Source organism: Sprattus sprattus, assembly GCF_963457725.1.
Source record: "Sprattus sprattus genome assembly, chromosome: 4".
Taxonomy (NCBI): Eukaryota; Metazoa; Chordata; class Actinopteri; order Clupeiformes; family Clupeidae; genus Sprattus; species Sprattus sprattus.
The window spans coordinates 43,188,884-43,211,472 of NC_137923.1; the positions used below are offsets into that span (position 1 = coordinate 43,188,884).

Consider the following 22,589-nt stretch of genomic DNA (forward strand, 5'->3'; position numbering starts at 1 on the left):
TGTCAGATCCATGGAAAAACCATGACTAACAGCCTCAAAGGTTATGAACATCATTTATTGTAATCCTTAGTCCAAATGTCTAAAGGAATTTCACATTTGTCTCTGGTAAAAAAATAAATATAGAACATGCACAATCATCAGTATACAACCTTAGTCTAGTAAAGGGTTTTTAAAATAAGGACAAATGGGTTGTGTCTCACATAAAACCCGATTCTGATAATCATTGACATTTGAAACATTGACAGGACAACGTTGACAGGATGCAGGATGGACTATTCATGTTGCAAATTTGAATGAATAAAATGCAAAAACTATTTATAAAGTAGATTTAAATGCAGAATGTAACAGCTATGTCTTCAGGAAATTGGAAACTCTTTAGATATATTAAAAAAGTAAAGAGACATGATTGTACTTGTGATGTGTGAATTCTTATTTGACAAGCTAGCCTGTAGGGGAACAGAGAGGAACATGCTCTGAAACAAAAACTACCAAATAGCAAACAGGTATGGTAATTGTGTTTGGCTGAACACAGTTAGCACATTTTTACTGTCAGACTGACCCCTGCAGGACAGATGGGAGAGCTGCTTCCAATCATTCAGCTTTAGATGTGGCTCCAAAAACAGATGATGACTGAGAGTCTCAATATTTCTTTACTACACATAAATACGTCAACAAACCACAAGGGACAAAGTCATGACTTATTTGGGCTACTTTATTCGTTGCCTTTTATGTATAAAAATCTACATTGAATTAAAATGCTTTACAATTTGTGATATAAAATATAAAAAAATGGCTGTATAAAATTCGAATACATTGTTTCTGCTCCAAAACGATATTTCAACATGCATTTCTAAAATAATAGGCATTTGACAAAGGAAGTATGATTGAAAGAAACAGTAACAAACATGTCTAAAAATTGTGTTACAAAAACCAGGGGCATGGGTTGTGTCATTACTGTAACAGTCAGTGTGTCATGAATCTTTCTCCTCTTTTAAAAATCGTAATTATTCATGTGAGATGTCACCACATATACTTACTTTCTGTGGTAACTATTAAATAAGGGGGGGACGGGTTATAATAAGACAAAACAGAAAACAACTCAGACAATTACTGGAGAATGTATCTGATACATTCCCCTTGCAATATATGACATGTAATGGTAACAACATGGGTGCTCATGTCATGTAACAGCTGATGACTATTTGAGCCGTATATCAAGGCCATGGTGTCGTTGTTGTGGTTCAATGTATGTTCCCTTTTGAACACTCTCCACAGGCGTATGTGTGAACGTGTTTGGGTTTTTATGCTTGGGAACTGTAGTTGCAGTCCCTACAATACATGAGGCAATATAACATTAAAGACATGAGAAAAGCAAGCTAAGGAAAATTGATTGCACTTGTGTTAATATGGCTTTCTTGTCTTCCTCTACCTGCCAGGCTTGTTGCTAAACACTCCCAGCCAGGCAGAATGGCCCCTCACACCAACACTATTAACCATGTATAAGAATAAGCACATGGGCCAAATAACATGAGAGATAGAAGTAGAACACCGGAGTTGTGCTTTGAGTTCTGCTCCTTCAAGAATGGCGTGAGAAATAATATCACATTGTTTCTCCAGACACTGGAGAAACACCTTCTTCCTAGAACTGCTCAGATGAAAACTTTGTTACTGGCTCTCCTAATGGCTTCTGAGTGAACATCAATAATGTAAGCCCAGGCTCGGAGGGGGTCGTGGGGGAGTGGAAGTCCAAAAGATCCACTCAAGACTACCCAACCCACTCAGCAAAATGGCTACATCCCTACCCTCATAAAAAATGTTGACAATTGAGGATCACACACCAAAGCCAGAGCTCAAAATGGCTTGAGGGGGAATGGAACAATTGTTTTCAACAGATCAATACTTTTTAAGTTGGTCATGATTATGATGCAGGATGCAGGCTGTTCAATAAAATTGTGATTGCACTTTTTAATATCAAAGACAGTTTAGATGAAGAGGCTTTCAGACATATATCGTAATTTCCCAACTATTAAACGTGGTTTAAACATTGATTTTGTAAACTCTCTGAAGGAATACACATCGATTAAACCACAATGCTTGTCCACATGAAAACACTAATTTTATGCTAGGACACAGCATGTGGATTTCGCCATTGTTACCCATAAACTCACGCTGATAATGGAGAAATCATTAACGAGGCTTTCATGTCTGAAACCACATCAGCCTTTGTTTGGTAAGCTAAGGTTTAGACAGGGCTATAAAGAGTGCTGTCTGGAGATGATTGATTTTAACTGGGAGATATTAAAGTTCAGTCCAAATGGTTCTCATAATTTAAATCCCTTTTACCTTGCTCTAGTCCAAATGGTCAGCAATATGATGACGTACCATTAAAAAATACATGTGTTTGTTTTATAAAATGAAATAAAATACTGTCAATACAATATACGGTGTGGTTAATAGTGGGGAAATTGCGGTATCGGAGAAATTGATTGTTTGGCAGTCAGAAATAGTGCTATGGGTTGTAGTAACTGTAGAATTTTCCACAGAAGTAGTGCTAATGATTGACCTGTTTTGGCATGCACTGTAATTTTGGTTAGATTCAATCATATTGTTCACATAGTATGTGCTCATAGTATGTTGGCAATTATAGACTGATTACGGCAACTTAATACAAAGAATAATTAGCAGTAACATTTGAATTTCAGACATGATCAATGATATGCATAATTGTGGCAGAATGTATCGTTTGATAATTTGATCAATCCACAGATTTCCCAATCAGTGTCAACATCCAAATAAACAAATTAATATTTTAACCTCTAAACACCACAACTGGGGTGTCACCGAAGGAAAATAACATATACTTCAACTGTGGCATCTTCCAAGTAACATTATTTTGCTTAAAACACCAGCAAATGGATATAGGCATTTTGATGGTTACACTGACAGACATTGGTCTATATTTTGGCTTGCATTTGTTTTTGTGAAAAAAAAGAATGCAAGAAACTGTCTCTTACAATCAGAGTGGATCCAGGTTTCCGAAGCACCAAGTCGATCACCCCCACAGACACACACATCTCTCCAGCCAATCCCTAGCAAGCGCAAGGCAGTGTTGCGGTGTTGTTGGCTGCGCCCAGCTGCCCCACGGCCAGCATGAGGATGTCCTTCTTTTCCTTGTAGAAGCGCAGCTCACGTCCTGCCAGCCGTGCGTCCTCCAGCTCGCGATCGGTCGCCGCCAGCTCCCGGTTGATGGTGCTCGCCACCACCTGCTCCCGGTTCACCCAGTCGGCCGCCATCTGAGTGCGCATGTCGTCGTCCAGTGCCCGGTGGGAGTAATGAGCCAGGACCTCCTAATGGAGAGGAGGGCATCCCATTAGAGGCCGGTTATTGCAAAGTTTTACACAGGCATTTAATCAAGCCACTGTGCACTTAAACTTGACACAAATCATAATGCCTATGTGCTCTGCAGCGTCCATGAGCTCAAACTAGTGGTGGTACATGCTTTAGACATTGGGGGTATAGCTATTTTGTCTTATCAATTCCACATGGTTAAATAACTGGTTTATAAACTGATCACTAGCATAGATATGAACAGATATGAATGGATATTTTTTTCTGTTGATACTGTAAAATGACTATTCAAGAAGTCCCCATTCACTAGCAACATCTGGTAGCACTGAAGGGTCACACTAAAAACTATACTTGAAATACTTCATTCTTAGTTAGGAGATACTTAAAATGACACAAAAATTCCATTCTACCTGACGGGAACACTGCCTCTCCCTCATGGCCTTCAAACTTCCATTCCAGTGGAGCAGCTGGAAAACTGTCATTAATTCCTACACAACCAATCCAACACAAATACGTAAGTGGGAGAGCAATGTACCTCAGAAACATCTGCATTCCTTTTTGAATTAAGAGGAAGATCATCAAAATGTTTAGCTTCAAATGCTGCTACGGGTTCAGCAGTAAAATGAATGTCTTTCTGTCAAGGTATCTATGGATGATTTTTGTCATTATTCGTCATGAATGAATACAAATGAAGTTAAATTTAAAGGTAGGTACAAATAAAAACAAAGGTGTTCTGATATCATCTATATAATGAAAATTAGTAACTGTACAGGTACAGCAGGTATCATTGACAAAATGTAACATTGAAATTCCTTGGTTTTAATCTCTGGACTCTTCTTCTACAAACATTTAATCTATGAAAGAAACACTTGGAGGCATGCAAATTGTGTTGTGTCTATATCCCACTTCCAGTGACCATTTGAGGTGAAAACCTGCTGTGTATACCCTGACAAATGACATAACAGAGTCTGACCAAGTCAAATGTAACCATCTGCTGCAAACCAATTGCTGCAGTAGTCATGATATTAATATCATAGCAGTAGCTAACATAGATCATGAACTTGGTAAGCCAGCAGTGTAGAAACATGCCAAAACAAATGGTAAGATTGTTTGAGTTAACTAATTCCATTAAACATACAGCATAAACACAAAGCCATAAATGGACCGGAGAGACATAAGGTCACAGTACACAGATCACGCTCAAGCAATGAACTTTTCAGGCAAGATGTTGGATATCTTAGCAGGCACTTTGACGGCACTCTTTCCTGTACTAAATGTCACATCAGAATGGTGAATGAGGGACCCCTTGCTCCCCTAAAGGGTTTTTACCTGAAACTCTAACATGGACTTTCCTTTGTTGGACTCCAGCATGAAGCGGAATGCTCCGATGCCTGTGTTGGGGTTGTCTGCCTCTTCTCTGTTTCCCTGTGAAGATCAGAAGATCATTAGCTCCTCATCTATGGTCTCTTCTGGACATAATATTAGACCTTCTTACATGTTATTATGACGAGTCTTCATTCATGCTTTCAAAAAGTTCAGAAGTTCACATGCATACATAGAATATATCCTGAAAATATGTGTTGTTTACATAGAATTGTCTGGAACTCTCAGCCATTGTTTCTGAGTAGTCTAAACATTGCATTGCTATACAAAGCATTTTTGTATGCATCTATGCATGTTATATTTGACATTACTGCATTATTACCTAATACTTGCTATGTTGAAAGGAATACAAACATTAGCTATCCAGCTATCTGCATGAGTTTCTCATTAAGAGCAACACTTTAGTTGTTACACACAGATGAAATAAACACATTCAAATGACTGTATCTGACATGAGACGGCCTGTGTCAAGTAGATTTTCTACACGAGAGGATATCTTTTAGAAGCTTACATTGAAGGAGGGTTTATTTTCAACACAAGAGGATATCTTTTAGAAGCTTACATGAAGGAGGTTTTATTTTCAACATGAGAGGATATCTTTTAGAAGCTGACATTGAAGGAGGTTTTATTTTCAACATGAGAGGATATCTTTTAGAAGCTGACATTGAAGGAGGTTTTATTTTCAACATGAGAGGATATCTTTTAGAAGCTGACATTGGAGGAGGTTTTATTTTCAACATGAGAGGATATCTTTGAGAAGCTGACATTGAAGGAGGTTTTATTTTCAACATGAGAGGATATCTTTGAGAAGCTTACATTGAAGGAGGCGAGGGCTTCACACACGCTCTTCTCAATGAACTCGTCTGTGATGCGGCGGGATGGGTGCTCATTAAAGACGGAGTTCATCAAGGCAATCTTGGCTGCACTGCGCCTGGCTTCAGCCTTTGTTGGGCAAAACTGTTTACAAAATAACAAATGAGATGACACACTGAATGAACCGGCTCAAGCAATGAAGAGAATAGCAGAGAGAGAAAGGCTGTCGTTTAACAATATTATGACATAACAACATTATGTTTTTCTCTAACCCTAGAGTACAAAACATATGTGGGTCATATATGGGTTACAACTCGAGAAAGCGAATAATTGTGAAATTTGACACAATTGTGTGTAGCAATGCAAAGCTACATAACATTATGCACGTTCAGTGTAAGTTCTCTTACACATGACACATGCCAAAACAATTTGTCTTTCCAAAAACTGCTAGCATCTGAACTTTGACCTCTTTTCCACGCTTACCTGGAAACTCCCAAAACAGCTCCCCCCGGGTAAGCTGACGTAGCAGACATAGGGGGGGTTGTTGGAGGGGACCATCTCGTAGACCACCAGCGCCCCGTTTCTGAGGTCCGCCCCCCGGGACTGCTTCATCTGCCAAAACTCCTGCAGAGCTTCCACCACGTTCACTGGTAACAGGACATCATTCGAGGCAAAGAGTGACTGTATTTAGGATGATGACATCCATGATCTAATATACAAATTATCCATTGTTTAGGTATGCACAGACCATATGGAGTGTGATATAATTCAAAGCTGTTTAAATGTTTACAGATTTTCAGTGTCACTGGTTGGAATGTGTGGTTTTAAACAGCCCTGATGTACTGAGATAGGCCTACTCTCACAAAAGTCTACACAGTTACAAAGTGATTGACATAGTAAAGAAAGTTTTCTAAGATGATTTGCAGTGGGGTATTTGGTGACATGTAGAGAAACACATGGACTACAAATAGTACAAAACATTTGAAATAATTAAGAAATACATTTGTGGGCTACACATGAACAAAGTGCTCATTCTCTGAAAATAGCGTGCAAGAATCTGGCAATCCCCTGAAAGGAGGATTGAGGGTTGCAACACACACTACTACTACACATCACAGAAGTTAACTAAACTGCCCCTGCGACTTGCTATGAAGCATTCAGGTGAAGACCTGAGCTGTCAACAGTACGATTCGCATCATAACTGTTCAAAGTAACGGCATTTTCATGTGAGCTACGAAATGTTGGCAAAGCGCAATGAGTGCTGGAAAATTGGCTAAGAAGACATATTGTGTAAACATCTTTAAGCCTGCTTTGGACGAATGACCCAGAACAGGATTCATGCTTGTCTAACACGTTCCATAGGAATTCTGCTATTCCCCCGTATCAATATGAATGAAAACAGTATTCAGTGTAACAGATACACCGAATGTCCATGTATATTTTAAGGATGCGATGGTAAGAAAACATTTACTTCATGAATAAACGATTCGTTTCTGTTTTCCTAACAGCAGGCAGAAGATCTGATGGCCCTGGAATGCAAAGAGGAACATAATAGCCAACCAAACTACCACACTATTACCTCTCCCATATCCTTGCGTGTGTTTTGCAAAACTTCTGACAACGGCATCGACAGCCTCCCGCAACACAGCCGGGTTGGCTGGATTGCATAGCCCCGCACTCGCCATTCCTGCAGCCCCCAGAGTAGCAGAGCCCATGACGCCCATCCCGAGGCTGTGGAACTGTAGAGGCGGCGGAGGTGGCGGCGGTCCCGGGGACACAGATAGGGGAGCCGAGGCGGATTGTGGAGAGGTGGTTGATACAGTTACACCGGGCCTCAAAGATCTAAGTGTACCAGTAGACCCCGCTCCATATCCCATCCCAGTTCCAAATCCAGATCCATGTCCAATTCCTATTCCAGGCTGTAGACGCTGAGACCGAAGAGATTCCATTGTCTCAGCAATGACACGCAAAAGGAAAAGAAGCCAAACAAAGCGCGGACATTCGCAATCGCACGTCTGCTATTTAATAGCTTCGCTATATAGTTAGAATAGAGCAAAGCTGTTTTTCCTCAATCTAGTTTTATTAAGACACAGGATACGACTAATCTGCGCCACAATCCGCTTGTCTATTCCGTTCGTTTTGGTGAGGATTACATTGCCTGGCTGCCAATCTTCAGTGGGCGGAGAAAAATGTTGGTCACGGGGACAGACTGACTGATAGGCTGCATTGTAGCCTTGCATTTTTTTCGCTCTTAAATTATATTACACGCTGATCCTTTGACTTTAAACAAACATTCAGAAACAACTGTATCCAACGCAATTAGCATAGCTTCATCTGTGTTTTTATTCTGTTTATGTATGACGCCATTAGGGCCAGCCACAGATAATCCAGAGGGCCACCCTTCACCAGGCGTCTACATGCTTGTCAAAGCCACGTTCAAGATAACACAGAATGATTTTAAACATCATGAACGTTTCCTGATTCTTCATTGTGAGTAGTTTCTTAAACGCAAGCTCGTGTGTGCTTTTGGATGAAGTGTATGAACACGAGTAGGCTATCTAAAGTCCTTTATGCATTTATGTCTAAAGTCATATTTTGTATAAATCGGCTAAGGAGTTTCAGCCGTGTCGCCAAAGCCCACTTGCTTCCAACGATGCCCCGTGATTTCCCACTTTGGTCTCGACACGCTTTGTTTTCCTGTTTGTCTTGGTCCGTCTGTCTTCTTTAAACCAGAAAACATCTCAAAATGTTCTCAGTGGATTTTTGGAGTTTTTTGTTATGTTGTTTTCAACTTTTGTTGAATGTTTCATTGCTTTAATAGTTACTTATTATAGATTTCAATCTGCTATTAACCTCAGAATCTGGTAAAAAAAAAAAAAAAGATTTAGCTATGTGCCATACATTCACAGGTTACACTCTTATGATAGTCCACTGGAGATCTCAGAAAACTAGAAATATAGCATCATCACCCATGATCACATAAATGATCAATCTGATGAACAAAACAGTTCCTTACCCATTACTCCTGAATGGTTCTTAGCAACAAAACACAAAGGAAAGTGCATAATTACTTCAAGAGCCCTTTAATAGATGGTGTTCTGAATGACAGACTCATGAAACATGACTGATAGACCCTTTACTGGCCGATGGCCTTGGTCTGCTCCATCAGCTTCTTGAGGATATCTTCCATCTGGGCCTGGAGGGAGTCAGCCATGGGCTTGAACTGGGCCTGCACGGACTCAGCCAGGGGCTTGAGCTGCTCCTCCATGCTGGCTGCAAGGGGCTTAATCTGGGCCTGGATCTTCTCAGCGAGAGGCTCCAGATGGGTCTTGCTGTCCTGAAGGTAGGTCCTGAGAAGACAAGGCAAGGCAAGTTTAGTTGTGTAACCTTATGTAACCTTAAAAGACATGCCAGCAACAGACGCTTGGACCCATGCGTTTTAGCCTCCTTGCTAGCACGCCCACCTGGGTAAAGAGTACAGCACAATGTCTCTTGGAGTTATAGTTTGGCGAATGAAAGATACTCACTGGGCCTGAGCGGCGATCTCGTGAGTCTTGAGAGCCTCAACCAACTCCTGAGTGCTGCTTGTCAGCTTGCTGGACAGATCCGTGAAGAACTGAGTCAGCTTCTCAATATCGGCATCAGCAGCCTCATTTCCTATGAGAACCACGAAAGAGGGAATTAATGTCTGGGGTGAAACACTAAAGGCCAAAGCGATGTTTAAATGGATTGTGAAAGAAAGTTGGAATTCTTTGGACTGGTATGATCAACTTCAGAATAAAGCCCAATATCTGATTTTGCTATATGATTAGTATTCAGGCTAAAATGTAAAACCTTATGAATTAATAGATGAAGTTACTCAGGCTAACCTCAGGCTTTTTATTAACATAGCATCCACTATCTGTGTGAAACCCTTAAACTATCAAACATACCGTGGGCCAGAGCCAGCACGACGAGGACGGCAACCAGAGCGAATTTCATGACTGAAGATCAAGGTAGATAAAGACACCTGAATTGGCAAAAACACAATTATTTTCTTAAGGCACGGGTCTTAAAAGTGAAATTAGGTCACTAAACATTTAAGTAATTGTCCTGAATATTTTTGTTTGCCTAAACTACCACTTAACCTCCTCACTGACAGTGCGTTACAAATCTCCACCACCCTACCCACACTGATGACATTACATAGCAAACTGTACTCTTAAGAGTTGAATAAAGTTAGAACTGTATGTAAGCCTAAACACAATCTTAGCAGTGGTTCCATTTGCACTGTAGCAGAAGAGCAGTAGTCCCATGAGAAACAGCTGAGGCACTCACCTTAACAGCAGAATCGTTTTGACCTGAAGGTACCTCTGCCTCTGCGCTCTCAGTATTTATGTGCCAGGGGACAGAGGGGAGGGCCACGATGGCTGATAATGGAGTACATTGCTGATAACGGGGACAAAGCGTTCCTCTTCAGCAGTTGATGGTATATGCTGACCCTTGTCACAGGCTCGCCACCAGGGCAACTTTCTCAAAGTCCAATAGTCCCCCTTAGCGTTGGAGTGCTGACATCACAAATAGCTGTGTTTATCTTGCCATTTGATTAAGAATCAGTGGAAAAATCTGAACTTGACAAGACAGGAATTTGTTTTTTGAGCTATGTGGTTGAGGAACACAAACATGGCAGTGTGGATAACACTCTGTGTTGGTAAACGACCTCCGACCAGGGCTCTCAAACATTCGCCCCCACGCACCTACAAGTGTTGCAACAGCTCTTCTACTCTTAGTCATACCCACGTGGAAGTTTACTACACTTGTTTTTTTGACTTCATCACTAAACAAAGAAAAAACACTGGCCACCTCTGAAGCTGCCCCCATGAAGCCTCTCAGATACGCCACCCTGAAAATGATTGCTTTCAGTTTGATTACCTTTGTAATTTGGCCTGCTGCCTTGTGTCTGTGGCGTAACAGATCTGTTGACATCCTGTGTCCAAGCATACTCTCTTGTATGGGGTTGCTTCAGTAACAAAAAAAAAAGATCTTTCCTGTCTCCCATTGGAATAGAGTATCAAGATAAAAATCATTGAATCAAGTGATATCTCTTTTGACCAAACTCAAATGAACTGCCATTAAGGTTGTTCTTGCATTCTCTCATGATCAGTGGCAGTTATTCCAAAGTCCATACCTCCACACAATCCACACCCATTTAATGGAAATGGATTTTGGCCACCATCATCAACATAAATCAGGTCTTAGATAAGTCACATACAGATAAATGTCATTGAGTTCTCTCAGTCAAAGGTAGCAAATTTGCCTGGACATCATACTTGTCAATTACCCACTTTAGAAGATGCAGCAGGTTTGACAGTTATCACTAGATCTGCACACTCATTTATGTTGATAGATACAGCGCCACTAATCAAACTTAATTGATGGCGGAGAGCGTCCTCACCAGAGGTATCACAGTGTGCTTTGGAAGCACCACACTAAGGGAGAGGAAGGCCCTCTAGAGGACCACCAAAACAACAGAGAGGATCATGGGAACACATAGCTCCCCTCCATGGACACTCCATGGGCATGTTCACCCACCACTACAGGAACAAACTGCGGGCCATTCTCAGAGACCTGCATCACCCTGGACACTCTCTGTATAGGTGGACAAGGTCCAGCTTCCAGCTAAGTCACCACTGACCAGAGAGCACCAGAACTTACAGAAAGCCCTTTCACAACAGTCTCTTCCCAGGGGCTATCAGACTACTTGTGAGAGACATTCGGGCTGAAATGAAAATATTTCTTATGTAAAATAATATTTATTGTTACACTAGGCCTCTATTGCTCATAGCTTGACTGTTTTCTCCCTTGTACGTCGCTTTGGACAAAAGCGTCTGCTAAATGACTAAATGTAATGTAAATGTATATTATAAAAAGGGTGTTTATTTATTCACACAATGGTAAATGGTCTTTATCCCTTTCATGCATGCCGTCAACATTTGATGACAGTGAATTTAACTCCATTTTGTGTTAGTTTATCATGATTCAGCTTTCCAAACTACATAGGGGCATTGTCAGTAGATCTATAGCAATATTGTTACAGTAGCTACTATCTTATGTTCCAGAAATTCTTAGATTGCTGACATCTCTATCCAAGATGGCGGACGGTGTTAGCCATGCACAAGATGCATCAGGCATATCTGTCAAACACTTCAATTCAAAGAGGTGAAATCAGGTAAAGAAGAATGTCATGCAACAGTGGACCCAAACTATGTTAAGTCTTGTTTGTGTATTCCACTATTATATATTTTATCTTTATAAAGATTATTTGAATGTGGTTACATACTCACATACACAGACATATTGTGTTTTTATTCAACATACTCTTGAAAAGACACAGTATACCTTATTGTCAGCTGTGGATACTCTAGCCTACCATGTGGTCCTTTGTTGTATGGTGTCCACAGTGATGAAATAAAAACAGACTTTTATAATTTTGGCACAATTTTGAGTAATAAAAACAATCTTTAAAATATCAGTATAATTTGTGCCATACTTCATGCATGAGAGGGTTGTAATTATTTCTATGTGACTGAGAGATTCAATGCCTTTGTAACTCAGCAAATGGTAAATAAAGTCTCTTGAATAATCTTGAATAATGGGCTGGATAAATATAATTTCCTGATGAGGACACAACACCGGAAAGGACATATTTCGCAAGAGCTAAACAGAAACATATCCTTAAGTAAAACTTACATGGTTTCATTTAAAGTTTTGTTGGTTTCATAAAACTTTTTTTGCATTTTGTCCACTTGCATGTATGTATTTCCTTCTCTGAAGCCCATAGATGATTCCAGTTATCCCCTTTACAGTAGCGGTTTTAAAATCCCCACTGCCTTGTCCTTGTGTAAGTAGGCAAACAGCCATAAATTGTGGAATTAGTCAGATAAGCAGGGCAATGTTTTCAAAGTTTTCACCTATTCATCATATTCATTTTGACAAGTTTTGATTTAGATGAGTCTTACATCCAAAGCAATTTACAGAAAAGATTCACATTGCAGGAAGCAGCCAGTGTATAGTGCGTGTGAGAGCCATGACAGTCCAGCTAAACAATACATTATTTTGGCCTAAATATAACATAACAACCTTTACTAAACTTTATGAATTAAACTTTAAATAAATGAAAACGGTAGAACAAAATTGGCAATGTAATACTACAATCGATCTGTTAAAGCACTGTAGATATGGGTTAGGGTTAGGGTTAGGGTGAATACTGTCTATTGGAAATATGAGTACATCTCCCATTTACATGAAGGCATTATTACACTGTGTGAATCTGTCATTTTACAGATGATAATCTAATCTACAATTTACATGTCCTTTACAGTAGGCACCGACGACTACCCCAAAACACTTCCAGTACACCGTGACCCTCAGTTCTTAATGGGCGAGTCCAGCATTCACTCCTAGTCAGATGGATTTGACGAGCATTTCAGGACACGTCTAGGTTATTGCACTGCACACCCTTCTCTCCTCGGTCGGACTTTGATCCCTGCCTTAACCCTCCTCGACACCGACTGCGCTGATCTGAGTGGGGATTGCCTCTCGATAATCAATACAGGCCAAATGCTAGAAGTGGTTTCAGCTGGGCTGTCAACGTGGTGATCTCTTGAACTCAAGTGCCAACTCTCTTGCTTCCCTGTTCATCTTTGCTGTCACTGTCAGATTAGTCATGTCCCTGGACAGAAAGCCTGTTATTCAGAGCTTGCCCTCTTCGATCAGTTTGTTGAGGCCCACACAGATTTTCGTCAGGTTTGACCACAGCGGCCCCTCTGGGTTGTAGAGATTGGTTAATAGATCGGGATCAGCATAGTGGTTGAAGACGTGGCGGATGCGGTCAAGGGATTTCGGTGTTAGGTGCTTCTCAACCAACTGCAGTAATATGTCCCGACATATGACCAAGTTGTCTATCATGATCGCCTTGTCAAAGGTGAACTCTACCTGAAAATGAAAGGTACAAATTTTGTTGGTTAATCAGGTGTGAGAAAAAGAGGGGGGCGATACTGATCTTGATTACACCATCTTGATTTTTATACAAGTTGATCTGCAAAATAAAAGTATTTTCTAACCCATTTGTATTCAGTGGTTTGACAGAGCAGACACAGTATTATTTCTTAAGGGTATGTCATAGAGGCTCAGTGAGTAATAGGCTTATGTTGTGTTAGTGGCAGATAGTATCAGATACGATTAGATAAGATAAAAGCTAAGTAGGGCTGGACAAACAATCAGCTGTTATATCCACCCTTCAGTGAAGTTGTAGATGATTGACATACCAAATGCAAACTATTTTATCTTGTCCCAGTGTATTTGGTGGTTTGTTGTTATTAACCTGTCAATCATACTCTCAACATGTCAGGCCAATGAGCTTGATTCTGCACTAGCCCTACGTGGTATATTGCATAAATCACATATGTGGGAATGAGATCATCATCAAATAAAAGGCCAATGTGAAATTATGATTTGGCCTGCAATCCCTATGGCAGCCTGCTCTCCATTTCACAGTTTACTGTGTTATGGGTGTGATGCAGATTAAGCTCCATTCTATTTTAAGTGTGTGTGGGTGAAACTAGCTTACTTCATGAAAGCTGATGGTCGTCATCACTCCATGATGAAGCTTCTTCTTGAACTCCTGGGCAAGCGATAGCTCGTCGGTGCTGAACCGGTTGTGGCGGAAAAGCACTCCCACCTTCACGGCCACTTTGATTAGGTTCTTGACCACTTTCTGGGCCTCATTGCGATTGCCTGTGTGCTCCTTCGACACCCGGTAGAGTTCGTCCAGGATCTCGCTGCTCGTGTCGTCAATAAACATATGCACCACAGACTTGCTGGCCATGTGACTGAGGATCTTTTTCTGGGCCTTCATAGCCATGTTTTTTGAGCTGAAGCTCTCCATTTTGGATCTGTAACTAAAGTGAAAAGTAAAGGTTAGGCAAAACCTGCTGAGGTGGAATGTTGCTCTTTTTTGTCTTTATGTAAGATGGGTCAGCCATTGTCATTGAAAAAGGCCCTGGAATATGAATTCTTTTAATTAAATTTCAGTTGGTCAGTTTAGATCAGGGGTGGGCAATTAATTTCCCCAAGGGGCCACATGAGATAGTGGGACTGTTGTGGAGGGCTGGACCAATAAGCTGAACTCGATTCAGCATGAAAAATGAGCATGTTTTTGCAGTATTAAAGGTGTGTCCAGATGACCAATACACATGGCACACACACACATGAGAGCAAGCCTGCAATGCAACAGTATAAGTATACAAAAATGAATAGTAATTATAGTTAAATTTTGATCGTTTAACGTTTGATTCCTAATTTACCATTGACCTCCGCGGGCCGGTCAGGGACTGGCAAGGGGCCGCAAATGGCCCTGGGGCTGCACTTTGCCCAGGTCTGATTTAGATAAACATAAATCTGCTGTATATAATTGTAAATCAGAATAATAACTTAAATCATTTTTGCACTCCCAAAACAAAAACATTAAAACTGAAAGTAAAATGTAGGTTGCCAATCAGTTAGAAAACCGATAGTGTTTCATCTTCACAGATTACACCACTACTGTCCTTGCCAAATTAAAAATCCAGAGTCCACTTTTAACAGTGTCCTTTCATACCCGTCAACTGCATCACCTGCCAACATTTACATCTTCACAAGGACCTACCTCACTATGCCCACAAGAGGGCGTACTTAGTCACACATTTTTACTGATTTTTCAAACCACAGAAAAGTACCATTTTGTAGTTTTGCGCTGGCTAAGCCATGACACTGAAAGCATATTTGATGTTAAGATCTGCTAGATGAAGAAAGCTAGATGAAAATCTGTTCAGAACTTTTTTCCTAATCTATTGGTAGATGTGGCAATCAGTTGTTAAGTGGAAGAGAATCTTTGCTAGAATCAAAGAACAAAAGACATCTTTTACATCACATATTGACATATTGATTATGATTGTACAGCTAGTCAGAAGATACATAGCCAAAATATATAGCCTCACTGTATCAATCTTCTATGTTTACGATAAAGCTGATAGTTGGAGAACAGGAAGCAGGACACCTTTAGGCAACTGTTGCTGTCATAGCTATATAACATGCAACTGGTGTAACATGAACATATGGTTACAGAAAGCTCAGAAAATTCTTAAATATTCAGAAGCAATTTCTGCCTGCTTTCCGGTGAGATCTACGCTGAAAGATCAGATACATATGAAGATGCACTGACCTGTTTTTGTCTTGTACTGTTTGTGGTACCTTATGAGGAAGTTTTACACTTCCTGTGTGCAACTGTGTCAAAGCATCTAGACTAGAAAGCCGAAATGTGAAAACAGCTGCACAATAGCAAAAATGTTGCCATGTTGCACAGCTTTGAGGGCATATGCAGTAGTATGTATGTATGTATGTATGTACGTATGTATGTATGTATGTATGTATGTATGTATGTATGTATGGATGTATGGATGTATGTATGTATGGATGTATGTATGTATGGATGTATGGATGTATGGATGTATGGATGTATGTATGTATGTATGTATGTATGTATGTATGTATGTATGTATGTATGGATGTATGGATGTATGGATGTATGTATGTATGTATGGATGTATGGATGTATGGATGTATGGATGTATGTATGTATGTATGTATGGATGTATGTATGTATGTATGTACGTATGTATGTATGTATGTATGTATGTATGTATGTATGTATGGATGTATGGATGTATGTATGTATGTATGGATGTATGGATGTATGTATGTATGTATGTATGTATGTATGTGGTATGTATGTATGTATGTATGTATGTATGTATGGATGTATGGATGTATGTATGTATGTATGTATGGATGTATGTATGTATGTACGTATGTATGTATGTATGTATGGATGTATGTATGTATGTATGTATGTATGTATGTATGTATGTATGTATGTATGTATGTGGTATGTATGTATGTATGTATGTATGTATGTATGTATGTATGGATGTATGTATGTATGTATGTATGTATGTATGTATGTATGTATGTATGTATGTATGTATGTATGTATGTATGTATGTATGTATGTATGTATGTATGTATGTATGTATGTATGTATGTCGTATGTATGTATGTATGTATGTATGGATGTATGGATGTATGGATGTATGGATGTATGTATGTATGTATGTCGTATGTATGTATGTATGTATGTATGTATGTATGTATGTATGTATGTATGTATGTATGTATGTATGTATGTATGTATGTATGTATGTATGTATGTATGTATGTATGTATGTATGTCTGCAGTATGTATGCAGTACGTATACAGATTTTTGTGAATGTGGACAGTTAAAGTATGTACTCAACATGTGCTCCTTGACGCCCCAAATTCATTGTATGCTGCCAAAGCATGCTTATTATTTTGTTTGTTGCGCTTCCATATCGACACAATGCTTCCACATTTAAGTTCATACTGATAAGATATACCATTATTATGTCCACATGAAAGGCTCTTATTACAGTCTCTACATCTGTCATGGAACCGTACAATGTAATGAAAACAACAATCCCATTTAACAGTGGCCTAAACCTCGTTTGTGCAGAACCTTTTTTAATGTAATTAGCAGAGTGACAGGACTGTAATTAGCTGGATCAAAATCAGAAAGGCATAGATTCATTTTATGTAATGCTAGATTCATTTGTAAACATAATTCACTTGCTAATACTTATTCAATGACTTTGGATCTGGTGCACAAGATGCAGACCTCCCCTAAGCCAGTCCATTCAACTTAAAAGTAAAGCGGAACTACAGGCCTTGTGAGGATCCAGAGAGCATGCAGAGCAATTCCACTACATCCTTTTTTCGGGGGGGGGGGGGGAAATTCCACATGAAACTTCAGCTGCTGAAGACTCTTGAAGCCCAAGTTTTAGTGTCAGTTGGATCTCCAGTTTTGTAATCAAAATACTGTTGCCAGAAGCTCTTTACCCCAGAACACGATCATGCCCAAGTATTTCTTAATAATAACATGTGGACCCATGGATGTTATTCAGTTGGGGTGTCCAGGTAAAAAAGAAATAGGACTAATAGATGCAGTGTACAACCTTACATTTTACGTAAAAAAAGGAACACATTTCAAATATGACCTGTCAATCAATCAAGTTTTTTCCTACTCGCCAAGTGTCATTGTTCACAAGTTCTAAGTACTATCTGAGAGTTAACTCAGCATCACATTTAGCTCATGTATATTTTGTGGATAAAGGCTACAATGTTTATTATTCGTTTTTGCAATCTGTGTGTCGATGTGTTATGGCAGTACAACTGAAAATAGGGTTATAAATCTATACGAAAGTGCGGTTGCTGGCTAGAAGCATACTAAAACCCCCTTTGACACCCTATTTCCACAAGAATTATAATTTTTCATTGGTTTATATTATAATTATAATTTTTCATCTGTTATTAAAGACTTCTGCATTAAGAGTTGAAAGGCAATGCAGATAAAATCAGTTTGATCGCTGTACTCCTCCATGGTGTGCCCACAGCTATGTCGAGACATAAAAAAAAAACTAGGGTAATTGAGCAATCGCTACTGACACAAGCGCCATGGCGAAGCTTCAGATGTGGAAGAGGAAGTTGATGGTGCAAACAAAACGCTCAAGAAAAAAAAGCTATCACTCTGAGTACAAGCATACAGAATGTACGCACAAAACCTCTGCTATGAATGTACAAACTGTCACTCTAGTATACGTACGCAAGGTAACACCCGCAAAGCATTCGGACCACATTTCTGTCCACTTATTTGTGAAACTTTTACATACACAAAGGTTAGGGACCATTTGGGGACAAAAAAGAAAAAACACCTTGCAGTTCTGTTCTTCCAGTTGCTCAAAAGATTTGCAAAATGCCAAATTGCAACACTTGAAAAGCTGTTGATATTATTTGGCTTCCCTCGACCCCTAGGCAAGTAGCATGGAAAGCTATTTTGGCCTTAACCCTTTTGAAATCAGTCATCAACCTCTTTGGTCCAACACTTGCAGACACAAAAAAGAGGACAAGACAAGAGGACATTTAGTCAGAGTACCTGTTTCTGTGAAGGTGACGGCAGGCTTAAAGTTTGGTGTCAAGTCCCCTAGAGAAGTCTCTTCCCAGAAGTGGCACACAGACTCTTGCAGCTCTTGCTGCTCTTGATCTCTGACTCAGACCAGTGGCGTTGCAATTTCTCAAGGAGGAACTCAGTTTTTTTTTAGGGGCACGCCCCAAAATGTGAATCTGACCTCCCCCCTTTGCCCCTAAGTCTCTGACTGCTTCACTGGTGCATCGCATTAAGAAATGTTCGTTCTCAGCTCCGGACTATATTAAATACAGCATAAAAAAAAACGTTTTATAGTAAAGGCTCTTATTTGAAGCCACAGCTTTTTTAAGCCTAGCAAAAACTGAACTTCCTTTGACTTGACAGAAACTACATCTAAACGCTGTATAATTTGGCCTCAGTGTAGCTTCGATTGAACTGTATTGAGAATACAGATAGCCAATTTCAAGATGTACAGTCTTTTTAATTCTCCATGACCTCAATTACCTTTCTTAACCCCGTACCTGGAAGAGGACCTTTCCTCTATGTCCATTATTCCTTCTGGACTATGATTAAGTTAATGGATGGAGCAAGGACGCTGGTTGTCATGGCAACAGACAGGAAGTGTAGTTTCGAGCGTGTTTCCTGATTGCTCCACCTATCAGCTATTTCTATCTCAGACGGAAATGACTAAGTAGACAGATAATGTAGGAAGATGGCAGACAGGGTAGGTGGGAGCTGACCAAAAAATACCCTTAAAAGCTGCATCTGACCCACCATGTGTCTGCTTCCCTCTGGAAAATGCAAGCAATCCCAGACTCTAGTAGCCTACATCTGCTTGGGACAACAGCTGGTATCTTACATAACAGGCCATCGAACCCTTAATTTGATTCCAGTTGACAAGTCTACATAACTGCACACTTCAAATGAGCCCTCATCCCAGTGTGCGATTTTGCCCGTAAGTGACCACTCTTGTAATGTAAGCCCTGTGTGTCGTTCATTAAGGGAGGGAGACAGAAGGGAAGCCAGGGAGAAATGTTAAATTAATGAATAATTGTATTCTCAAAGATGCATTCATTAGAGAAGCCCACTACATGACCCTCAATGTTTATGCATTACATTGGAACAGTGTCAGAATAGTACAGGCTTTAATGCTATACCATGCTTTGTGTGTTCATTCAAACTTTACTATTACTTAAAGAAACATCATGTTTTGGCCTAAAACCAATGAGCTTCCTACCTTAAAAACACCTTTCAAACACGACCAACAGTCCAGTTGGCACTGATAAAAGCTTGCTGATGCCAACTGATGTCTTTTGCCAATATTGTTGCCGATGTTGTGGGCTGAAGGCTTTTCTGACATTTTTGTCAGGTGTTCTGACCCGATACACAGCACTACGTGGTGCATAACCTGGACAGCTAGTGGGATAAAGTTGTGTTTATCTGTCCTTCCATTCCAATATTTCCAGAATTGAATTAAAGATGATACCAAAAGTAGTTAAAAACTCATAAGCTCTTAAAACATACCTTCACCATAAAGTGGCAAATTGTTGCATAGTGTTGCTTTGACTCTTTTAAACTGAGCAAAACGTCAAGATTTTTTGACCTGATTGAGGTTCACCATAAATGGCAGAAAATATCTGTTGACTAAAGCCACACATTTCCTGTTATTTCCGATCCTGCACGTGCTAGCATCCGAATTCTAGATGTAGAGATGTAGATTAGGACTACACATTTCTTTAGATGTGCAGATGACATATCTAGCATATCTAGCAAACCTTTTGTGGTAAAGGATTATAATTATCAACAACCTTGATATTGAAGTGAAGTGTAATATTGGTCTGATGTTGGTGTTGGTGGAAATGATTAATTATTACAGGCATTAAGATTTCTCATGCCTCTTCCCGTGGGATATCAAATCTTATTGTTCAAGGTTGAGCGGGTAAGAGGTATGGTATTCCAATTTTCAGTAAGATGAATATAATATAAGGCTCATGTCTTCCAGTTAGTGCAAAATTGAGGTATAGTGACCCAAATAGTGACTCATATATAGAATTTATTTTTCTTAAGAGGATAAGATTGTGTGTCGTGATTGCATTTTGCACATGGTTTGAATACTTTTTCTCTGTCTGCAGAAATGGTGACAGACAGGTGCCTTGACAAGTGGAGGGCAGTAAGGTCTGATTTCACCTACTTACCTCCCTCCTTGTGTGCCTGCAACGCCAGCCCTAGAATTAGCCTACTCCAATGGACTGTGCATTGTTAGCAGTTTCTAAATGCAACTTGTCAGATGCTTCAGATGTTTTTCACTCAAATGAGTTTTTTTATTACTATGCTACTTACACACAGTCATGATAATAAAATCAATACTCTTGAGTGGTGAATGTAATTTACAGGCAAAACATCTCACATTTTTTTCCCATGGCCACATACCATCATGGCGTTTTATGGCGTGTCGGATTCTGATAAGCACTATTACAACTGGAAGTTCGGTGGCATATCACTTTAAGTTGTCTCATACCAGTAGTCTATTCTTGTACAGTAAACTGACGGACATATCACATATGCCAAAGTGGTATGGAAAAATGGAACAAAGATACAACCTGTGACACACTTTCACAGATCATAGAATTTATGTCTCAAAAATATGTGACATTTACATTACACCTTTCAGTAACCACTGATTGTGCTGTTTAAGTCTAAAAAAAGTGCTTTTCTGTCTGAGCCAAATTGCTGCAGTACAGTTTCTTTCCACTACGTGGAGACAAATTACTAGCAGTTGTTGTACTTTTTATGATTCACACCACGTTGAATGCCGACAAGGTGGACTAGGTTGTGGAGTGCACAAGCAAATGCTAATGAAGTAGAATGAGAAACAATTTTCAAGCTATTAAACAAAATATGAAGCTGTTCAGAGTTAAATATGACCTGAACAATTAGGCCTGATATGAAACGTGAAATAAAGCAGTTGAATAAAAAACAATTTCCTATAACTTTTATCACAGCCAGGACGTGTTAGTAAAGCTTGATTGGACAAATGAACAAATTACATGATTTTTTGAGACTATAATTTGAATAGTTTCGAGCCATCAGGGTCACAGTAGCCTACCTTAATTTTACACATAAATAGCTTCTTCACTCTTCACAGCCCCATTTACAGAAGACATGACTGTAAGGAGCATCTGTAGTTCTGTTTTTTTTTTACTAAACTATTTCTGTCTCATGTTGTAATTATGCGGGCGGAAAAGACACCCTTGCTCTCTGATACCCCTGACTTAGGAGGGAGATATGTGTAGCACTTTCTGGATAGCAGAACTTTGTAAGTACACGGTTGCGGCTGACAGGAGAAGATGGCTGCAGCCTATTCCTTTATTGTTTAAGTGTTGCGAGCACAGCTGTAGGTATATGAAATATTCACTCAAAGCCAGTTGTTCTCATCAAAGATTCAGTGATTCAGTATGGGCACCCCTGCCAGTAACATATTGCAGAGAACTTCTTGATCCTGCACCCCACGCATTCAACTTATCAGTCTCCCCTGCAGTCCAACCCCCCAACCTCCTCTGATGTCTTTTGTTCGCCTTTCACTTCGTCTTCTGTTTTGTCACATGCTAAAAACTTCTGGAGACTCAGAGTGGATCTTATGCAGTACAGGCTACTATATTCTTTTCCCAGAAACCTGAACTAGTACAGTGATGTGAAAAAGTGGGATGATGGAGAAAAGGCTTTTATTACGCAGAAGTCAATTAACCTGCAATGTCTAATGGAGCGCTGCTTACTCTTGGTGCTGAGATGAGAATGGGTGGCTTTTCATTACGTCTACCGCAAGGTATAACAGAGTTGAAGCCATCATTAACCAGAAAATGGTTTGCCGCTCGAAAGATAAAAGCCGAGCTTGCCCTTAGGTCGCCATCCTGTTGTTCGCACCGACTAAGGCCAGGATCGGTCGCCCACCCACTGCTTCTCCTAAAATGC

The 22,589-nt window shown here is 39.9% G+C and overlaps 3 protein-coding genes across 3 annotated transcripts; all 3 read right to left on the reverse strand.

Annotated features, from left to right (window-relative positions):
* Positions 1-790: 790 nt before the first annotated feature.
* lix1l (limb and CNS expressed 1 like) lies at positions 791-7,646 on the reverse strand. Its single transcript, XM_080837422.1, has 6 exons — positions 7,124-7,646; positions 6,028-6,191; positions 5,548-5,688; positions 4,678-4,773; positions 3,759-3,836; positions 791-3,347 (listed from the first exon to the last, which is right to left on the reverse strand). The coding sequence occupies exons 1-6, from the start codon at positions 7,491-7,493 to the stop codon at positions 3,090-3,092; spliced, it is 1,107 nt and encodes a 368-aa protein (XP_080693548.1). The 5' UTR covers positions 7,494-7,646; the 3' UTR covers positions 791-3,089.
* Positions 7,647-8,680: 1,034 nt separating this feature from the next.
* On the reverse strand, positions 8,681-9,525 carry LOC308364325 (type-4 ice-structuring protein-like; the record flags this gene model as incomplete). Its single annotated transcript, XM_080837425.1, has 3 exons — positions 8,681-8,894; positions 9,072-9,201; positions 9,477-9,525. The coding sequence occupies 3 exons, from the start codon at positions 9,523-9,525 to the stop codon at positions 8,681-8,683; spliced, it is 393 nt and encodes a 130-aa protein (XP_080693551.1).
* Positions 9,526-12,669: 3,144 nt separating this feature from the next.
* On the reverse strand, positions 12,670-14,470 carry tnfaip8l2a (tumor necrosis factor, alpha-induced protein 8-like 2a; the record flags this gene model as incomplete). Its single annotated transcript, XM_080837424.1, has 2 exons — positions 12,670-13,518; positions 14,153-14,470. 2 exons carry the CDS (start codon positions 14,468-14,470, stop codon positions 13,276-13,278), a joined length of 561 nt encoding a protein of 186 aa, XP_080693550.1. The 3' UTR covers positions 12,670-13,275.
* Between the last annotated feature and the right edge of the window lie 8,119 nt (positions 14,471-22,589).

What these genes read in the sequence shown, in the direction of transcription:
- lix1l (XM_080837422.1), bottom strand. Translation starts at nt 7,493, where the DNA reads ATGGAATCTCTTCGGTCTCAGCGTCTACAGCCTGGAATAGGAATTGGA. An exon ending in AAGCCCTCGCCTCCTTCAAT is followed by an intron (nt 4,774 to 5,547) that starts GTAAGCTTCTCA and finishes TGATCTTCACAG; the next exon opens with GGAAACAGAGAAGAGGCAGA. An exon ending in AGTCCATGTTAGAGTTTCAG is followed by an intron (nt 3,837 to 4,677) that starts GTAAAAACCCTT and finishes TTGGTTGTGTAG; the next exon opens with GAATTAATGACAGTTTTCCA.